Source organism: Dendropsophus ebraccatus, chromosome 6, assembly GCF_027789765.1.
Source record: "Dendropsophus ebraccatus isolate aDenEbr1 chromosome 6, aDenEbr1.pat, whole genome shotgun sequence".
Classification (NCBI taxonomy): Eukaryota; Metazoa; Chordata; class Amphibia; order Anura; family Hylidae; genus Dendropsophus; species Dendropsophus ebraccatus.
The window spans coordinates 127,512,751-127,531,083 of NC_091459.1; the positions used below are offsets into that span (position 1 = coordinate 127,512,751).

The 18,333-nt window shown below is 41.8% G+C and overlaps 1 protein-coding gene across 1 annotated transcript in view; it reads left to right on the forward strand.

Moving 5' to 3' along the window:
- LOC138795289 (uncharacterized) overlaps positions 1-18,333 on the forward strand; it is a 59,611-nt gene that overhangs the window by 29,141 nt on the left and 12,137 nt on the right. The window contains exon 13 of the mRNA XM_069974280.1: positions 10,878-10,960. Within this exon, the coding sequence (XP_069830381.1) occupies positions 10,878-10,960 (83 nt within the window). The remainder of the gene's footprint in view (positions 1-10,877; positions 10,961-18,333) is intronic.

The following is an 18,333-nucleotide window of genomic DNA, read 5'->3' on the forward strand; positions in this document are numbered from 1 at the left end:
GGGGTATTGTCAAGAGGAAGATGAAAGACACCAGAGCCAACAATGCAGACAAGCTGAAGGCGCTATCAAAGCAACCTGGGCTTTAATAACACCTCTGCAGTGCCATCAGCTGATCGCCTCCATGCCGCATTGCCGCATTGATGCCGTCAATCATGCAAAAGGTGCCCCGACCAAGTAATGAGGGCATTTACTGTACAGACTTTTCATTTGGTCGACATTTCTGTGTTAAAAACATTTTTTTTCAGTTGTTTTTAAATAATATTCTAATTTTCTGAAATGGGGTTTTCTTGGCTGTAACCCATAATCATTAACTTTCACAGAAATAACCGCTAGAAAGAGTTCACTCTGTATGTAATAACTCTATAGAATATATGAGGTCACTTTTTGTATTGAATTACTGTGGGAATTTTTTTTTTTTGTTGATATTCTAATTTATTGCAAACCACTGTAGTTGTAGGTATTAGTATTAATGTAAGCTAGCCATTTAGTGATGGTGCAACCCCCCTCCAAAAGAGTGACTACTTCCTTATGGTGTTTCTTTTTCTATATATTGTCAAAATTGGTTAAAAAAAGAAAAGAGCTTACTTTCCATTTTTTTAATATCTTTTTCCTACTTGGATTTCAAAAGTAAAATATGTTGTGAATGATGCTGTTCTCTAAAATTAAATCTTCCATCTATCCCATTAGTATTACTTTTTTATGTTGATTTTACAATTACTTTCAAGCATATTAAATAAGCGTCTCTTGACAGTTAACAATCATGCAAATGTATTCAAATCCAGAGACCCTTAATAAATCAAAATTATTCTCTCTCTTCCAATTTTTTGTATGTATTTTTTGTGTGTGTGGGGGGGTCAAACTTGTGACTTGTTTTTAAAAATAAATTTAAAATTCTCATTTCCTATCCATGGCGTTTTGATTGCATAATTTTTGATTGCTTAAATGGAGAAATCAATTATGTAAACAAGATAGGTATCAAAGACACACACTGGATTGCGCCATGAATAACATCCGTGACAAATATGATATATAACTCTTCGGTCTATCTTTTGAAATCAAGAATTCCTGCTCTTGTTCCTTTCTACTTTGTAATGGAAAACATGACCACTTTTCCATCCTTGATACTAGCAGTAATATGAACAATGGTTTACAGTATCTGTGATTGTATTAGGCCATGGGCCTATTCTATATTTGATGGATGAAGAAAACTCACCAGAAAACCTGAAAGTGTGTGTTAACAAAACGTATCTTTGCTTTTGGAGAACGAATTTAGTCTGGCATTCCTCATACAATGAGTAGACAATATTTAATAGTATAACATCTACACCTTTGCAAAAATCTGCACCTTTTTCATGGCAATAGTTTTACATTACTAGAGGAAAAAAGAGAATCTAGGTCCTCTAGACAAGTCAATAAATATGGTGAATAATTACAAATAGTGAGATATAAAGATATAGTTTACTGGTAGATAATCAGAATATAGTATATAGTATATAGCATATAGCCAATGGCATGATAAAAACATATGTTATATAGCAAATGACATGATAAAACACAAATAGGCAAAGACAAAATATATAAAATATATAATATATCATAAAATGTATACCAGAAATAAAAAATCATGAAAAAATGGCAAAAGATATATAAAAATAGAAAAAAAATGAAAAAAATAGTAATAAAATAAAAAGTGAAAAACAAAAATATGGAAAGGATAAATATGAAAAGAGTTTATAAAAAAGTTTATAAAATTGTGCACATAATTGGTATAATGAGTAAACACTTCCTAGGTGATTAATTGTAGCTCAATTCATCAATTCATCAGCACATAGTTTTACATTACTATCTTAAGGAGAATGGCAATCCTTTAGCCATGGTTCCCTAAAGGTTTTCTCCACAGAGGTTTTTCCAAGGAGACTAACAATCAATTCAATTACATTATTATCTTATAAATCTCCACCCTTGTTCTGTCCATCTACCTGTCTACCTGTCTAACTAGTGTCTTCTATTTCTGTTTTATATTTATCTTAGCGTTGCCAATTAATTCCTCCACCTCAGATTTTGCCCCTTCGTACTTGTGTTTAGTTTCTTGAATTGTGTTTAGCCTGTGACTTATATTTAGGTTTCCATCATGCCCCCCTTTCGCTTTTTCCTTCTTGTAACACATATAAAGTTTCCATTATGTCTTCCCTTTCCCTTCTTCTCTCCTGTAACATATATAAAGGTTTCCATCATGCCCCCCTTTCCCTTCTTCCATCCTGTAGCATATATAAAGGTTTTCATCATTTCCCCTCCCCCTCTTTCCATTCTTCCTTTCTGTAACATATATACAGGTTCCGATCATGTTCCCCCTTTCCCTTCTTCCCTCCTGTAACATATATAAAGGTTTTCATCATGTGCTAGGCTGAAGTAACTTGGGACCATCTTGGGGCCCACCCTATAGCCCTTATAGTGGATGACCCCTCTGTGCATCCTCTATAGTATATGGCCCCTCTCTGTGTGGCCCCCTTATAAATGGCTCCCACTTTTTCCCCTTATATATGACCTCCTCTGTATCTTCCCCTTATAGATTGCCCTCACTGTGTGGTCCCCCTTATAATTGGGTCCTCTCAGGGTAGCCCCTCAAATAGATGGTTCCCCTCTGTTTAATGGATCTTATAGATAGCCCTTTTTGCAATCAAGATGGAAGGAAATAAAACTCACCTAGCACTCCACCAATGCTCCAGCTCTTCCGGCGCAACTCTTTTCTGGCACTGGCAACGTTTGCTAGAGATGCTGCTTGTGATGGTAATCCTGACCGCCTATGCTCAGTCAGTTGTGTGTGTGTCTTAAAGGTGCACATGCAAGTGTACAAGTGTGAGCTCTAAACCTGCAATTATACATCTTGTACCTCCAGTGATCTTCCTAAAATCCTGTTAGGATCTATATTTCAGAGTGTAAATTCAGTGTTCTGTAATTTTTCTTTTCCTCTTTTACTTATTCACTTGAAGGCTGCACATTTCTTTCATTTTAGTGGAAGGAAACCTGAATTACTGTAGTCATTTACTTCCTGCATATGTCAACTGTAGGAGTAAAGTAATAATAGATGAATTTAAAGGAAAACTGCCAGCTCCCAGGTCTTACCTAAGGTGCTGACAGTGTGCTGGAACTGGCAGTCCCCTAGTGAGCATAGTGTTTTTTGGTAAACTGTCTATGCAGTGGATTATGTACAATATTACTGTAATGAAGTGTCAAATAGGAGTTGTTTGTGCCATACTCTGGCACACCTCACTACTCCTTCATCCTCCCTCTTCTTCATGAATAATAAATGCTGCCTGGCCTCCTGCTCGCTCAGCTGTCAGTCAGCTCAGTGTCTCTGATTGCAGATCAGTCCTCTGTAGGCAGTTTATGTCTAAAAAAAAAACCCCACTCAGATATAGTTGAATCTCCAAGCCCAAATGTGTTGGGGCTATGGTCTAGGAGTAACTCACCTGTCTAGAGATCTATCAGCAGTTTATTCTCTGGTTCCAATCCCCTAAATGAAATAAAATATAGGGCTTTATTTTTCTTCTTGTTTTTTTTTTTCCATTATTGTATCACTTTTAAGGCTATGTTCCCACACAGTATTTTTGCTCAGTATTTTGGTCAGAATTTTGCAACCAAAGCCAGGAGTTAATTGAAAAGACAGAAAGGCTATTTTCATACATTGTTAAAATTGAGTGGATGGCCATCATTTAAAGGCAAATACAGTAATGCCTTGGATTACAAGCATAATTCATTTCGGGATCGTGCTTGTATTCCAAATCCACTCTTAAACCAAAGCAAAATTTCCCATGAGAAATCATAGAAATGCAGACAATTGGTTCCACACCCCAAAAATAATGATTTTTTTTATTTTTAATAACATGTAGAACAGATGAAACAAACAAAGAGAAACAGCTGAATATCTGATTTTATAAGTTACTGTACAGTATAGCAATCAGCATGTGGAGTATAGTGTATAGTAAGTGCATAAACCTGAAAAACAGTAGCAGTTTGCAGAAACAGGATGGAACTACAGATCCCCATAATGCAGTAGTGTAGTACAACAGGCTAGAATAGACAGCAATGGGAAAGGGTGTGTGTATTCAGCATGAACCAGAAAGTGAGAATCAAAGAGCTGTGCAGGAGGACAGAGACAGAATATTTATATACAGCAGTGTGTATAGCTAGGTGTGAGGGCAGGCACATTATAGCAGGAATGGAGAGGTTGGGAAACACAAGGGCTGACAGATCTGCCATGATTTAGAAGGTGAGGGAGACTTCCTGGGTCAGAGTACAGTGCTATAGAGCACCTTGTGCAGACCATGTCCCTCCCCCACTCCCCCTCCCACCCAGTACATTGAGCTCTTAAATTAAAGCAATGCTCTTAAACCAAGTTACAATTTTGAAAAATTGTGAGCTCTTCTCCAAGTTACTCTTAAACCAAGGTACCACTGTAATTGCTATTATTTTAAACAACACAGTTATTTTAAATTAATCATCATTATTTGCTGCTTTCTTCCAAAATAAACTCCTCTCCTGCCCTCAGTTCTACTTGCACACTTGGAAGAGACTAACACACAATATCCTGGTGAACTCAGTATACTGGTCATAGTCACAGGGATGGTCAAGATGGTCATAGTTACAGGGATTTTGCATATCAAAGTTGTGTGAAAGTGGTCATGGCAATAAATTAAAGGACATGTTTTTATTTTTTTTCCTTAAAGCGACTGTACCATCTGTCTATATTAAGTGTTACATACCACCAGATCAGCTCCACTGCATTGAATCATCTGACATGATCTTTTTTTTTAATCTGTGGTCCCATTCACATTTTTTTTTTTTACTGAGGTAAGCCCAAAAGTACCAGTTCAAAGATATCTCCTCCTCCTTGAGATGATGCGCCTCCTTTACTCCTCAGTTCCGCCTCCAGTATCCTGCCTGGCCCAACCTGTCAGTGCGGCTGGATCACAGAGCAGTAATAAGAGTGGGGTATGCCCGTTCTGATGACAGCTCTGAGATCCGGCCACACTGACAGGACAGGACAGTCAGAACCTGGAGGCGGGACTAAAGAGAGGAGGAATAGTGTGCATTATCTTGAGGGGAGGAGTTATCTTTGAACTGGTCTTCCTGGGCTTACATCCTGTGCACAATGAACCTGATTTGCATATCGGAATACTGGCGAAAATAACACGACTGGGACCACCACTTCAAAAACGCACCATATCAGCTGATTCAGTGCTGTGCATGGATCTGGTGGTATATAACACTTAATATAGGCAGTTAAGTGCTTCAATTAATGCACATGAGAAAGTTATCCCCGGCAGGATTCACTAAGAGGCGCACGTCTCTTAGTGAATCCGTCCGGCCGGGCACCCGAACCTGCACCCGGCGTACTAAATCTACACCTGCTGGAAGCAGGCAGTCGAGCAGGCAGCAAGCAGGCGTAAACCTAGATAAATGAGATGCGGGAGGAGGCGTGGCCTCAACAACCCCCCAAGCTCTTCCAGCCTTCCCATCGGGCGATCGGGGCATACGGCAGGCGTATGCTAGGGAGACAGGGCAAATCTGCCCCTTCTCCCTGATGGAGGCCTTGGGCGGACGTTTCATAAATTTCCCCCTTTGTGTTTATAAGACTCTTATCTCAGATTTATGGTCACTGTATGCTTTGTGTTTGAGTTATACTGTTAACTTAAAAAAATAAATAAAAAATAAAAAAATAAGTGACCATGCTCCACCACTGATTGGGGTCTATAGCAGGTTAGCGACTCCTACTAACCTACGACATAAACACTGCAGTCCAGTTGTGAGAGGCACAAGAACATCTGCCTCAATAGTCACTAAATAGTGAACCCAAGAGTGCCAGCTATCACGCCACACATTGACAACTGGCCATAGTGGCCCAAAAAAGTATTAGCCACAGGGTACAGGCTACAGCCCCCTCGCAAATGTCATGCCCCAGCCTAAAAATTTCAACCGCAATGCAATGCAGCAGAGGTAGCTTCATAAAGTACACCATCAGTTTATGATCAGTTAGGATCTAAAAACTAGACCCCACGAGCCTTCGATGGCTTCTTCACTGTTTCTCCACTGGCCATGCAGCTGTGCAGAAAGAGACTGTGCTGGGCCAATGCTGGAGCCCCTCTAACCTAATGATCGGGCAGGTTTCCAGAGGTGGAGCACAACATTTATCATAACACATTAGCATGATCTACCTATTGTCTATCACTGAGATGGGAATGCAGTGGTACCTTGGTTTAAGAGTAACTTGGATTGAGAGTGTTTTGCAAGAAGAGCTCACAGTTTTTTAAAAATTGTTATTGTAAGAGCATTGCTTTGGTGTAAGAGCTCCCTGTACTGGGTGGGAGTGCGAGTGAGGGAGCAGCATGGCCTTCATAGCAGAGTCTACAGCCCTGTACTCTGACCCAGGAAGTCTCCACTCTAACCCCTCTCTCCCTGGACAGAGAATGTTGCATTTATATGCCCACACCTGCCCTGCTCATTCCTTCATGCTCCCTGCAGTCTTAGTAAGTCCTTGTGTTTCCCATCCTCTCAATTCCTGCTATAATGCGCCTGCACTTACACTCAGCTATGCACACTGCTGCTATAATGTGCCTGCACTTACAGTCAGCTATATACACTGCTGCTATAATGTGCCTGCCCTTAAACTCAGCAGTTCACACTGTTGTATATAAAGTTTTGGTAACTGTCTTCCTGCACAAATCTTTGATTCTCACTTCATGATTGGTCAATACTGAACATACATCCCTTCCTCATTGCTGTCATGTTACCACACAGACGTATAACAGCAGGCCTGCTCCTCTATTTTATCCTGTGGTACTACACTACTGCATTATGGGGATTTGCAGCTTCATCCTGTATCTACAAACTGCTGCTGTTTTTCAGGTTTATGCACTTACTATACATTATACATGCTGATTGCTATACTGTACAGTAACTTATAATATCACAGATTCAGATGTTTCCCATTGTTTGTTTTATCTTTTCTACATGTTATTCCGAATAAAAAAAAATAAAAAAAATCATTATTCTGGTGGTGTGTGTGTGTGTGTGTGGGGGGGGGGGGGGTGGAACCAATTGTCTGCATATCAATGATTTTTAATGGGAAAAATTGCTTTGGTGAAAGAGTAGATTTGGATTACAAGCACGGTCCTGGAACGAATTATGCTCATAATCCAAGGCACCACTTGTATATTGATTAATTATTTAGCATCTACTCCACCTCTCCTCTCCCAGATAAATGACGCTCATCTGAATCCCTGGATAGGAGGGGTTTATTGTTTTTCCACTAGAGGATAACATGAACTCTCCATACCTTTCCTGACCTCTGTGCCCACACAATTCCTGCTGAACTCATCCTACAGTATATTTAGAGATATGAAATGACCAAAACAAACAACAAGAAATGGGGTGAAAGAATTGAATAACTGCAAATATTTGTCTCCTGTGTTCTGATATCACATACTGTGCGATGCACTGACCGGACAGTCATTTCCCTCTTCTCAGATGTCAGCGCAGTGACAAGGTGAACTTAAGTAATACACTGTGATATAGTGTGAACGGGAAGGAGGGTCATGACATGGATGAGTGATTGGTTTTGTGAATCCTCTGTGTCATCTTCCACCCTCTCAGGCCCTGCACTACCCATGTAATCTCACAATATTTGTGTATATGGGGAGCTATCTCTAACTTGAAAAATAGTCTAATTCTGATAACATAAGAAGCAAAGGGGGGGGGGACAGGGCTATTACTACTGCACCTGGTGGAGTTGAGACAATAGTAGCTTCCTGTGAAATTACCTCTTTGAAGGTCACAGTGTGTTAAGTAATGTTTTACATTTATCTCTAGGGGACAGACTCTATCTATTGCCGTCTATGTCCATGAGTCTTGATGTAAAACATGTCACCAAATGCTGTTAAAAACAGCTCAGGCAAGATGGCAGCCCCCATAATAATGTACAAAGGTTAAATAAAAACTATTACAGTCACAAATTAGAAATCGATAGGAATAAAAGAACAAATTTTAGTATCTGACTCAGTAATCAGTAAAAGAAAATCTAGGTGGCACATTCCCTTGAAAGAGGTTGTCTGGGGAAATTGCAAACTCTTCCTACCGCTTCCCTGTGGCATAAAAAAAAATATTTTGCCTTTTTCTTACTTCCAACCACTGCTCGCTTTAGAAGCCAACTGCATACCTCTCAAAGTTTTTAGAAGGTATCCCGCCATGTCAGTGCCATGTTACCCTTTAAAGGGGTTATCCAGCGCTAGAAAAACATGGCCACCTTTCCCCCTCTCTTGTCTCCAGATTGGGTGGGGTTTCAAACTCAGTTCTGTTGTAAATGGAGCTTAATTGCAAATCACACCTGAACTGGAGATAAGAGAGTAGGAAAAGTAGCCATGTTTTTGTAGCTCTAGAAAACCCCTTGAAGATAGACTTTTTTTTTTTTACATAGTGCAACACTGGCTATTATTAGAGAATAATTTAGAGATTTTTATATATGTATTGCGCTTACATATTTTGGCTGATATGGAAGACATGAGTTATTTGATTTGTATTTGCCCTCTGATCATGATTTTCTAATTTTGCCTACACTTCACATGAATCCATTGTAAAAAGTGGGTGGAGCTGATGGAGTCTAGCCAGGGGACATCCAAACAAAAAAATTGTGAAGACTGTAAAAAGTGATCAAGTTTAATGCACACCAGTAAACAAAGTTTTGGCAACTTCTCAAGAAGTGATACAACAGGAAAAGTCAACTCAGCTTAACCCCTAGACGACCCAGGGCGTATAGTTACGCCATGGAAGTCTGTCCCCAGACAACCGAGGGCGTAACTGTACGCCCTGGTTGTTTCTCCCGCTATGAAGCGTGCTCCGGAGCGGAGCGCGCTTCACAGCAGGTGGGGGCCGGCTGCAATCAGCAGCCGGGACCTCACCGGTAATGACACGCTGCAGCAATCGCGCTGCCGCGTGTCATTAACTCCTTAAACGCCGCGTTTAAGTGTAGGTGACAGGGGGAGTCCCCTGTCACTTACCGATCGGGACCCCCGCAGTGTGACTGCGGGGGTCCCGATCGGTAAAATGGGCCGCCGGAGGTCTCTCACCTGCCTTCCGTGCGGTCCGATCGGCGATCTGCTACACTGAGCCTGCACAGGCAGGCTCAATGAGCAGATCACCGATAACACTGATCAATGCTATGCCTATGGCATAGCATTCATCAGTGTAGAAATCAAACTAATCTATGTAAAAGTCCCCCAAAGGGACTTCAAATGTGTAAAAAAAAAAAGTTAAAAACACTAACACACTACCCCAAAACCCCTCCCCCAATAAAAGTTGAAATCACCCCCCTTTCCCATTATATAAATAAAACATATAAAAATAAATAAACAAATAAACATATAATATACTGTAGAGTGCGTAATTGTCCGATCTATTAAAATATAACAAGCGTCATTACGAACGGTAAACGGCGTAGACGAAAAGAGGGAAAAAAGTGCGCAGATTACCGATTTTATGTTACATTATATATTAAAAAAAATTAATAAAAAGTGATCAAAACGTCCGATCTTCACAAATATGGTATTAATAAAAACTAGAGATCATGGCGGAAAAAATGACGCCCCATACAGCCCCGTAGGTGAAAAAATAAAACCGTTATAAGCGTCACAATAATCCCATTTTATTTATAATTAATTGCCAAAAAAAAGGATTTCATTTAAAAAAAATATATAACATTAGAGAATCTGTGTAACCTGCATATGGTTGTGTTCGGGCTGACCTATAGAATAATAGTATCATGTCGCTGTTACCATATAGTGCATTACGTAGACAAAGGAACCCCCCAAACGTTACCATATTGCATTCTTTTTTGCGATTTCACCAATTTATATCTTCATAAATAATATATTTGGAATTCCCTTATACGTGTTATGGTAAAATGAATGACGCCATTACACAGTACAACTATTTCTGTAACAAATAAGCCCTTACATGGCTCTGTAGATAGAAAACTGAGAGTGCTAGAGCTCTTAGAAGGGGAGGAGGGAAAAACGAAAGCACTAAGATCAAAATTTGCGCGGTCCACTGGGTCATTTTGGGCCTGGTCCTCAAAGGGTTAAAGAAGAAGTCCGGATTTTTTTTTTATTAAAGTATTGTATTGTCCTCCCAAAGTTATACAAATCACCAATATACACTTATTACTGGAAATGCACATAAAGTTCTTTATTCCCTGCACTTACTACTGCATCAAGGCTTCATTTCCTAGATAAAATGGTGATGTCACTTCCTGGGTAACATGGTGATGTCACGACCCAACTCCCAGAGCTATGCAGGCTGTGGCTGCTGGAGAGGATGATGGCAGAGGGATGCTCAGTGTTCCTCCAGTGCCCTGTGTCCCTGAGTGTCCCCCTGCCATCATCCTCCCCAGCAGCCACAGCCCGCACAGCTCTGGGAGTCGGGTCGTGACATCACCATGTTATCCAGGAAGTGACATTACCATTTTATCCAGGGAGTGACATCACCATTTTATCCAGGAAGTGACATCACCATGTTCTCCTTTGAATTGAGAATTTTCTTTTTTAAATAGAAGTAAATTACAAATCTCTGGCACCAGTTGAGCTATAAGATTTTTTTTTTTATGTGAACTACCCCTTTAGCCATGTCCCCAGTGTACCCAATAAATTAGCTATTTCTGTTAAACCCCTTTTTGTTAGTAGAAATGATAATTATTTACATACATGGATTTTTTTTTTTATGTGAAGAAATTACAGGATTTACTCCTCCCTGAGTCATACCTTCCTCATTGTGGGTGGAGCAGAATGCCATCAAAAGTTAATCATCAATTTCTTACTCAGATAAAGGAAACAATTTCTAATGGAAGAAGAGAAGAGAGAAGACTGGACTGGTGTGCGTTATCCTCTGTCCTGTCCTCCAGAAACCTCAGGTAAGAAAAGTTTTTAATCTTTTAATGAAACTGATTTTACTGCACTGGGACATTTTCCAGATGGTAACCATCTATTGATATGGGGGCAGCGGTGGCTCAATGGCTCTGGAGGTACTAGGTGTTAACACCACAACAAAGACTGGCAACGATCTCACCCACCGGGGGCAGCAATAGATTTCCCCTGGTTCCCTAGCTAGTGGTGCCTTTTATTTTTTTTGGGAATCTGTAATTGACTCTTCTTTGGATGGTCCAGTATGCTCCAATCCAACCCTGGTTCCGGATGAATTAAACTGAATGTCTTTCCTTAGCCTTTAAAATGTATATGTTAAATTCATGTACCTCCCCTATTTCAAGGGATAGTCCCAAATCCCTTTGGCACTTTAGCACTTTCATACAGCTACGGCTTTGTTCACACAACGTTTTTTCAGCTGTTTTAAATTATGTCTGTTATTTTAAGTCTAAAATAACGGACGTCATTCAGCTGTCTAGGTGTTTGTACATTATTCTAGTTTGTGTTTATTAATTGGCCTTTGGTTGCGGCTTAATTGAAAAGTCAATTGGATTTAAAAGTAAAAACGGAGAAAGAACGGTGACAATAGAAAAACTGTGTGTGACCAACTAACAATAAACGTCCCGTTTGCAAAAGACGTCCGAAAAAAATGATCATGTTCATTATTTTGCCGCCCGCGGTAAAAACATCTGTTATTCAATACATTGTGTGCATTGGACGTCCGTCTTTTCATTGACTTCAATGCATTGCCATTGCAGTCAGTTAAATCATGGCAATAACGGACGTTTTTTTAAAATATCAAAATCTTTATTTTTGACGTTGTGTGAACATAGTCTAAAAATGTACTTTTTATAGCTACGTAGTAGCTGATGTTGTTATGATTTTGTGTTTATGCATATATGCCCTGCCTCTTAAAGGGGTACTCTGACATCAGGCAAATGATAAATAAATAAATAAACATGATGCAGAAGCTTATAGCATCTATTTCAAAGTTATGCTTCCTGGTTGAGAAGTTCAGTCCTACAGTTCCCAGAATGCATTTCTTTCCCCTACCCTGCCTATTCTTCTCCCACAATACTCCTGCCAGTTCCCTGTTCAAAGCTGTAGGACATTTCACTTTATTCACTGCAGATCATTGATGTTGCAGCACCTGCTGCATTAACTACTGCTCTGCTCTTCTTGTAGCATCATTCATCACAAGACAGAATGCTCTGATCACACCTCACTCTCCCAATGTCCCAATTAAAATAAATTATATATATATATATGCGAGCTGTGGAATTCATGGCGGGTGTTCCGTTGGGATTCTGTAGTGTGTACATACCTTAACAATAGCAAGCTGTGCCAGGACCAACTCCACACAACCACTGGGGGAAGCAGAAGGGTCTCATTACCCCTTAGTGCTGTTGTAACGTCCGCACGGTGGACTGGAGGCTCTATTAGGACCAGATAGGGTGCCGGTGGTGTTGTCAGGGGCAATAGTGTCACGGTGCTTTACTCCTACCTTAGCGGTCCTGGCTCTCCTAAGGCCCCGGGCGGTCGTCACAGCAATGAGGTGGTTGGTTTCCAGTGTTTGGAGACAATGAATAGACGGTGATATAACTGAGGGACTTTACTTTCTGGTTTACACAGTAATACAGCACATTGGAATGGTGTTCAGTCACTCTCCAGTCAGGCTGCATGAAGTGAGCATTGGGTTCCCTCTGCCTTAGTGGTTATAGCCTTTATCTGGCTGGTTAGAATCTCTCCTCTCTCTCTTCTTACTTTGCCTGCTCTGCACTCAGCAGGTTACTTCACTTACTTGAAGGTTTTAGTCAGCACACGACTGCTTATATCTGACTATGATGGAGAGCACGTGTCTGCTCCTCCTCACCGACTACATCTACTCAACTCCTCTCAGGACCTGTAAGACCTCCTACTGTTGCCTAGGCAACCCACTTGAGGTGGAAGGCTGCTGGGTCCCAATGCTCACTGTCAACATGTTGGCAATGCACTGCCACCTGCTGGACACCAATGATAAAGCATTATACAGTTACTTTCTACAAAGCACATGTCATATTGCAGATAAAACTTTGTAGTGCCTTGTGGGTCACTACATACCCCCTTAAAGAAGACCCAAGCCGCCCCCGGCTTGAGCTAACGAAACTACCTGTATGTCGGGGCATTGTACCATGTTCCCCCAGGCTTTTGGTGGAGTGCACCTGTAAGGAATGCCTTGGTCCTAATGTAATGTATACTACAGTGTCTATGTTCCTATTGTCATGCGAGCTGGACCTAGAGTGACTAGGCTATTCTTTATGCTGCATGTAGCTCCAATGTTACCTAAAGTTACCACAGACTCATACCCAGTTCCCTGACTATGCTATGGCTAATGTGTTTTACTCTTCTCTCTAATACTAGTGTGCTAAAGGCTAAGACTAGTCTTGAACCTTCCGATGTTTCTGGCCAGGAAACACAGAAAGTGTGGGGGTAATTATCCCAACCACCTAACAAGTTGGCTAATCTACCGTTAGAAGGGTGGCTTAATCCTGTTTTCCCTTCAAGAGTATCAAGGCCTTTAATTGCTCAGAACGCTTTATCGCCAAGATACCTACTAGTGTCAAACTACCAAACTAAGTGTAGGCCTTCACTGTGTCACAACATGCTGATCAATACATGTTTACAAAAATGTAAATGAGACGTCTCTAACTAACTACACAGGAAGTAAAAAACAGTTACACTTAATAAACACAGTTATACTTGTTCTTTACTTGGAGCAGCTGGATCGTCTTTCAGACACTAGGCAATGGATCGCCTGGACCAATGGGTGAGGACTGCTCGGGGTACCTGCAAATCCTGACTAAACTAAGTAAAGGCAATGCAAAACATTAGTGAAGAGTCCATGTTACCATGAGAAGTCCAACGAAAAATTATAAAAATATGTAAAAATAATGTTTCAACGTATCACTTTTCAGTGCAAAAATGGACACAGAGAGCTCAAGTATAGGTCTGAGTCTTTTCTCTGGGTGGTAAACTTGAACGTTGCATCAACAAGAACATCCTGGGAATAGCATAGTTCTCAAAAATAAGTTATTCCATAGGAAAAACACAAAAATAGAAATAATTGTAATCCACAAGGCGATGACTGCGATCCATAGAGTAAGTTCCTTTCAGGGATAATGAACAGTTCATCTGAACATGAGAAGGGGAAAAGCAAGGGACTTTGGCGCAAACATGGCGCAACTGGGGTGATATCCTGAGCAGATGTGGAGGCTTTTACTTGTTATTAGCTTAAATCAAGAAAGTCTTTGTTGCACAGGATAACTTCCTTGGCGGTGGTAGCAGTTCATAATCTCTCAGACGAGCAGGAAGCTTTCCTTGATTCTCCCTTCGGGATCTTCGCAAAGTGTTTTGGGTACTTCCTTCTGGTTCTGTACCTTCTTCCAAGCCATGAAGCGAAGTAGAGAAGTTCTCTGGAGTGTCAATATTTTCAGTTGATAAAGGAGGCATAGGCAGAGGACTCTGTTGGGTCTCCACTGAAGTAGGGTTTGCAGGCCCTGGAACCAGTATGTTGATATGAGGTTGGAGGAACCACTGGAACGGATCTAATCCAGGGAGTACTTCAGTAGTGGTACTTTGCTGAGGTGTTGATGCTTGTGCAAAAGGTTCAGGCTCTTTACTTGAATGCGGTTGAGGATCAGGTTCCCTCAAACATTTCTTTAGCCTGTTGCGATGTACTCGCTGAGTACCGTGATTTTCACGATAAATTTCGTACACTTCTGGAGAAAGAATATTTTGCACAATGTACGGTTCACGCTCCCAATGGCTATCTAGCTTACTAGTAGGATGATTGTTTTTCAACCATACGGAATCTCCTGTTTGAAAGGGTTCAGCACAGGCATGTAGATCATAATCCTGCTTCTGTTTTTGTTGAGCTTTCTCAATTCTAGAGTCAACAATTTCTTTGGCATCTTCTAGACGTCTCTGATATTCTTTAACCCAATCTGATTGAGGAAGAAGAGGTTCTGAATCTGGCATGGAGATGTCTTGAGCAACGTCTACAGGTAGTCTTCCATGTCTTCCAAACATTAGATAGTAAGGAGTGTATCCTGTAGAACAATGGGAAATATTGTTGTAAAGGAACACTAGTTCTGGAAGAAACTTTGGCCAATCTGCCTTCTTCTCTGTGGAGAGGGTTTTGACTCTGTTAATCAGGATTTGGTTCACTTTCTCACATAATCCATTTCCTTGAGGGTGGTATGCTGTTGTCCTCAGTTTTTTGCAACTGTACAGAGCACACAACTCTTGGAACAGCTCAGATTCAAAAGCAGATCCTTTGTCAGTGAGAATCTTGTCAGGGCTGCCATAGGGTAGGATGAAGCTTTTCCACAAGGTGGCAGCTGTAGTTTTGGCAGTGAGATCTTTTACAGGTACAGCTACAACAAATTTGGTGTAATGATCAACCATGGTTAAGACATGGGTGTGTCCAGATCGGCTTGGTCCAATTTTCACATGGTCAATGGCTAGAATTTCAAGGGGACTTTTACTCACAATTGGATGGAGTGGTGCACGCTGATCCTGTCTTTCACTCTTGTTCACTACACAAGTGGGGCACTTACGACACCAATCCTCAATGTCAGCTCTCATATTGACCCAAAAGAATCTTTTTCGGATGGTAGTTTCTGTCTTTTGAACTCCAAAGTGGCCAGATTGGTCATGATACATGTCCAGGACGATTTTGGCATCTCTTCTGGGTATCACCACTTGGAAGACTCGTTCATAAGTGACTGGGTCTAGAATTCTGCGATAAAGCAAACCTCTCAACAGGAAGAGGGATTTTCTCAGTCGCCAAAGCCGTGTCAGTTCTGTGTCGGCTCTGTGTTTTCGGATTCTCTCTGGAACTCGCCCACTGGAGAAGTAATCCAATAGTTCACCGATTACTCTGCTTTCCGCCTGAAGCTTTAGCCAGCATTCTTTTTCAACTGGAGGAACAAGATCACTCTGCTGGGGACTACTGAGAGCGTTATGCTTTATCTGTTGAGCCTCTTGCCGTGCAAATCGAGCGTAGAAAGCGGGCATTTCCACATCTTCCCACTGCTCATCAATGGATATAAGTTCCTTCTCTGCGGGTAATCTGGACAAAGCATCGGCATTGTCATTGGCCTTACCAGACCGGTATTTGATGGTAAAGTTGAAACTAGCTAGTCAAGAAGCCCACCTTTGTTCTAGGGCTCCCAAGCGAGCTGAGTTCAAGTGCGCCAATGGGTTATTGTCCGTGTAGGCAGTGAATGTAGAAGCTGCTAGATAGTCTTTGAATTTTTCAGTCACTGCCCATACCAAAGCAAGAAGCTCTAACTTAAAGGAGCTATAGTTTTGATCATTTTGCTCAGGTTCTCTCAATGATCGACTTGCGTAAGCGATTACTCTTTCGGTTCCATTCTGTGTCTGTGAGAGCACTGCTCCAAGGCTTAACTTTCAACCCATGCCGCGCAAGATTTTTAAGCACTTCCGCCAGATGCTGTAGGTGTTCTTCATAGGTTTTGGAGTACACTATTACGTCATCCAAGTACAATAGGACTGTCTCAAAGTTCCAATGTCCTAGACATCTCTCCATCAATCTCTGAAAAGTTCCGGGAGCATTGCAGAGCCCGAATGGCATGTAGTTGAATTCAAAGAGGCCCATCGGGGTAGTAAAGGCGGTTTTCTCTTTGTCCTCTGGTGCCATGGGAACTTGCCAGTAGCCACTGGTCAGATCCAGAGTTGAGAAGAAGGCTGCAGAGCCTAAAGCTGCAAGTGACTCCTCTATCCGGGGCAATGGATAGGCGTCCTTATGCGTTATGTTGTTGACCTTACGATAGTCCACACAGAAGCGGATTGTTCCGTCCTTCTTCCTTACTAGGACTAGGGGAGCAGCCCAGGGACTGTGGCTATCCTGGACAATGTTGGTGGTTTTCATATCTTGGACCATTTTCTTCACTTGTTGGTACATGGCAGGAGGCACAGGCCGGTATCTCTCCCTGATAGGAGGATGCGTACCGGTTGGTATGGTATGCTGGATTAAACTGGTCTGTCCATAGTCCATAGGATGTTTGCTGAAGACTTGATGATGTTGCTTGGCTACCTCCAGCACACCTTGAATCTGTTCAGTGGAAGTGGTGTCATCACCGATACTTAGTTCAGACAGCCAGGATTGTGAATCTGGATCTTCAGTTGAATTGCCTGCTGAAGTTTGTTGGGCAGCAGTAACAGACGTTTCAAGCAGATCTTCATGATGAATACTGTACAAGCTGGCTACTGCCTGATACCTTCTCAAGTCCACTGGCTGGTTGCTAAGGTTCAACAAACGAATGGGTACTTGGCCATGAGATACTGTCACAAGACTTCTAGCCGCCATGACAGGTATGTCATCTCCTATTAGGGTCGGTTCTATCAATGCCGGGTAATCTTGTCCTTGTAGTCCCATGGAAGCTCTACACCACACCATAGTCTCAGTGCCAGGTTGCAGCCGGATTGGTTGAGAGTCTTTGATGCGAGCACGGCATATTTCTCCTTTGATATTAGTGAACCTCTGCTGAGCTGCCAGCACTTTCATAGTTTTATGGATGGCCTTCTGAGAGCCTCTAGGCACATTTAGTAAAGTCTTTCGTAGGGCTTCCAGCACTTCAGTATAGCAATGGCGGAGTACGTTGGTGCCCAAGATCACTGAGAAGTTTTCATCCTCAGGGACCTGAATCACGATCACTCCTTGTCGGGGAAGTTCTGTGTCGCCAATCTGCAAGGTTGGCTCCCAATACCCGTGTATGGGTACAGATTTTCCATTAGTAGCGATTATGTGGAGCAAGGCTTCTGGAGTTTTTGTTAACTGTGCCCCATTACTACACTTTTCAAATGCTGCGGCCCTTATAGTGCTCACTTGAGATCCAGTGTCAATCAAGGCAGGGAAGCTCACACCGTTAATGCTGACTTCGACTGTAGGCCTAGAACCCACATACTTTGGCATCCATGTAGCATCTCTGGGACCTATCGCCTCTCCACCTGAGGGGTGTCCCGCAGCCTCAGGGGATTGTCGTTTAACTGCCAGCAATCTTCCTCACGGTGCCCTTTGCGGTGACAATATTTACACTGTAATCCTCTGGTACTCTGATACCAGGTATCTGAGCGTCTAACCGGTGGTTGCCACTGTCTTTCTCTTGTAGGTGGTGGTGGTCGCTCTGGGTTCCGTATGGGAGGACTTTCTCTTTTTTGTCTAGAGGGGTTTTCTAGTCGATCCATCCGCTTCATCATTCTTTCCATTGCTTCGGTGAGGTGTGATATTTGGTTAGCTAGTGTTGCTTCATTCTCTACTTTTTCCATAGCTTTAGCGCAATGTGAGACTTGAGCTGTC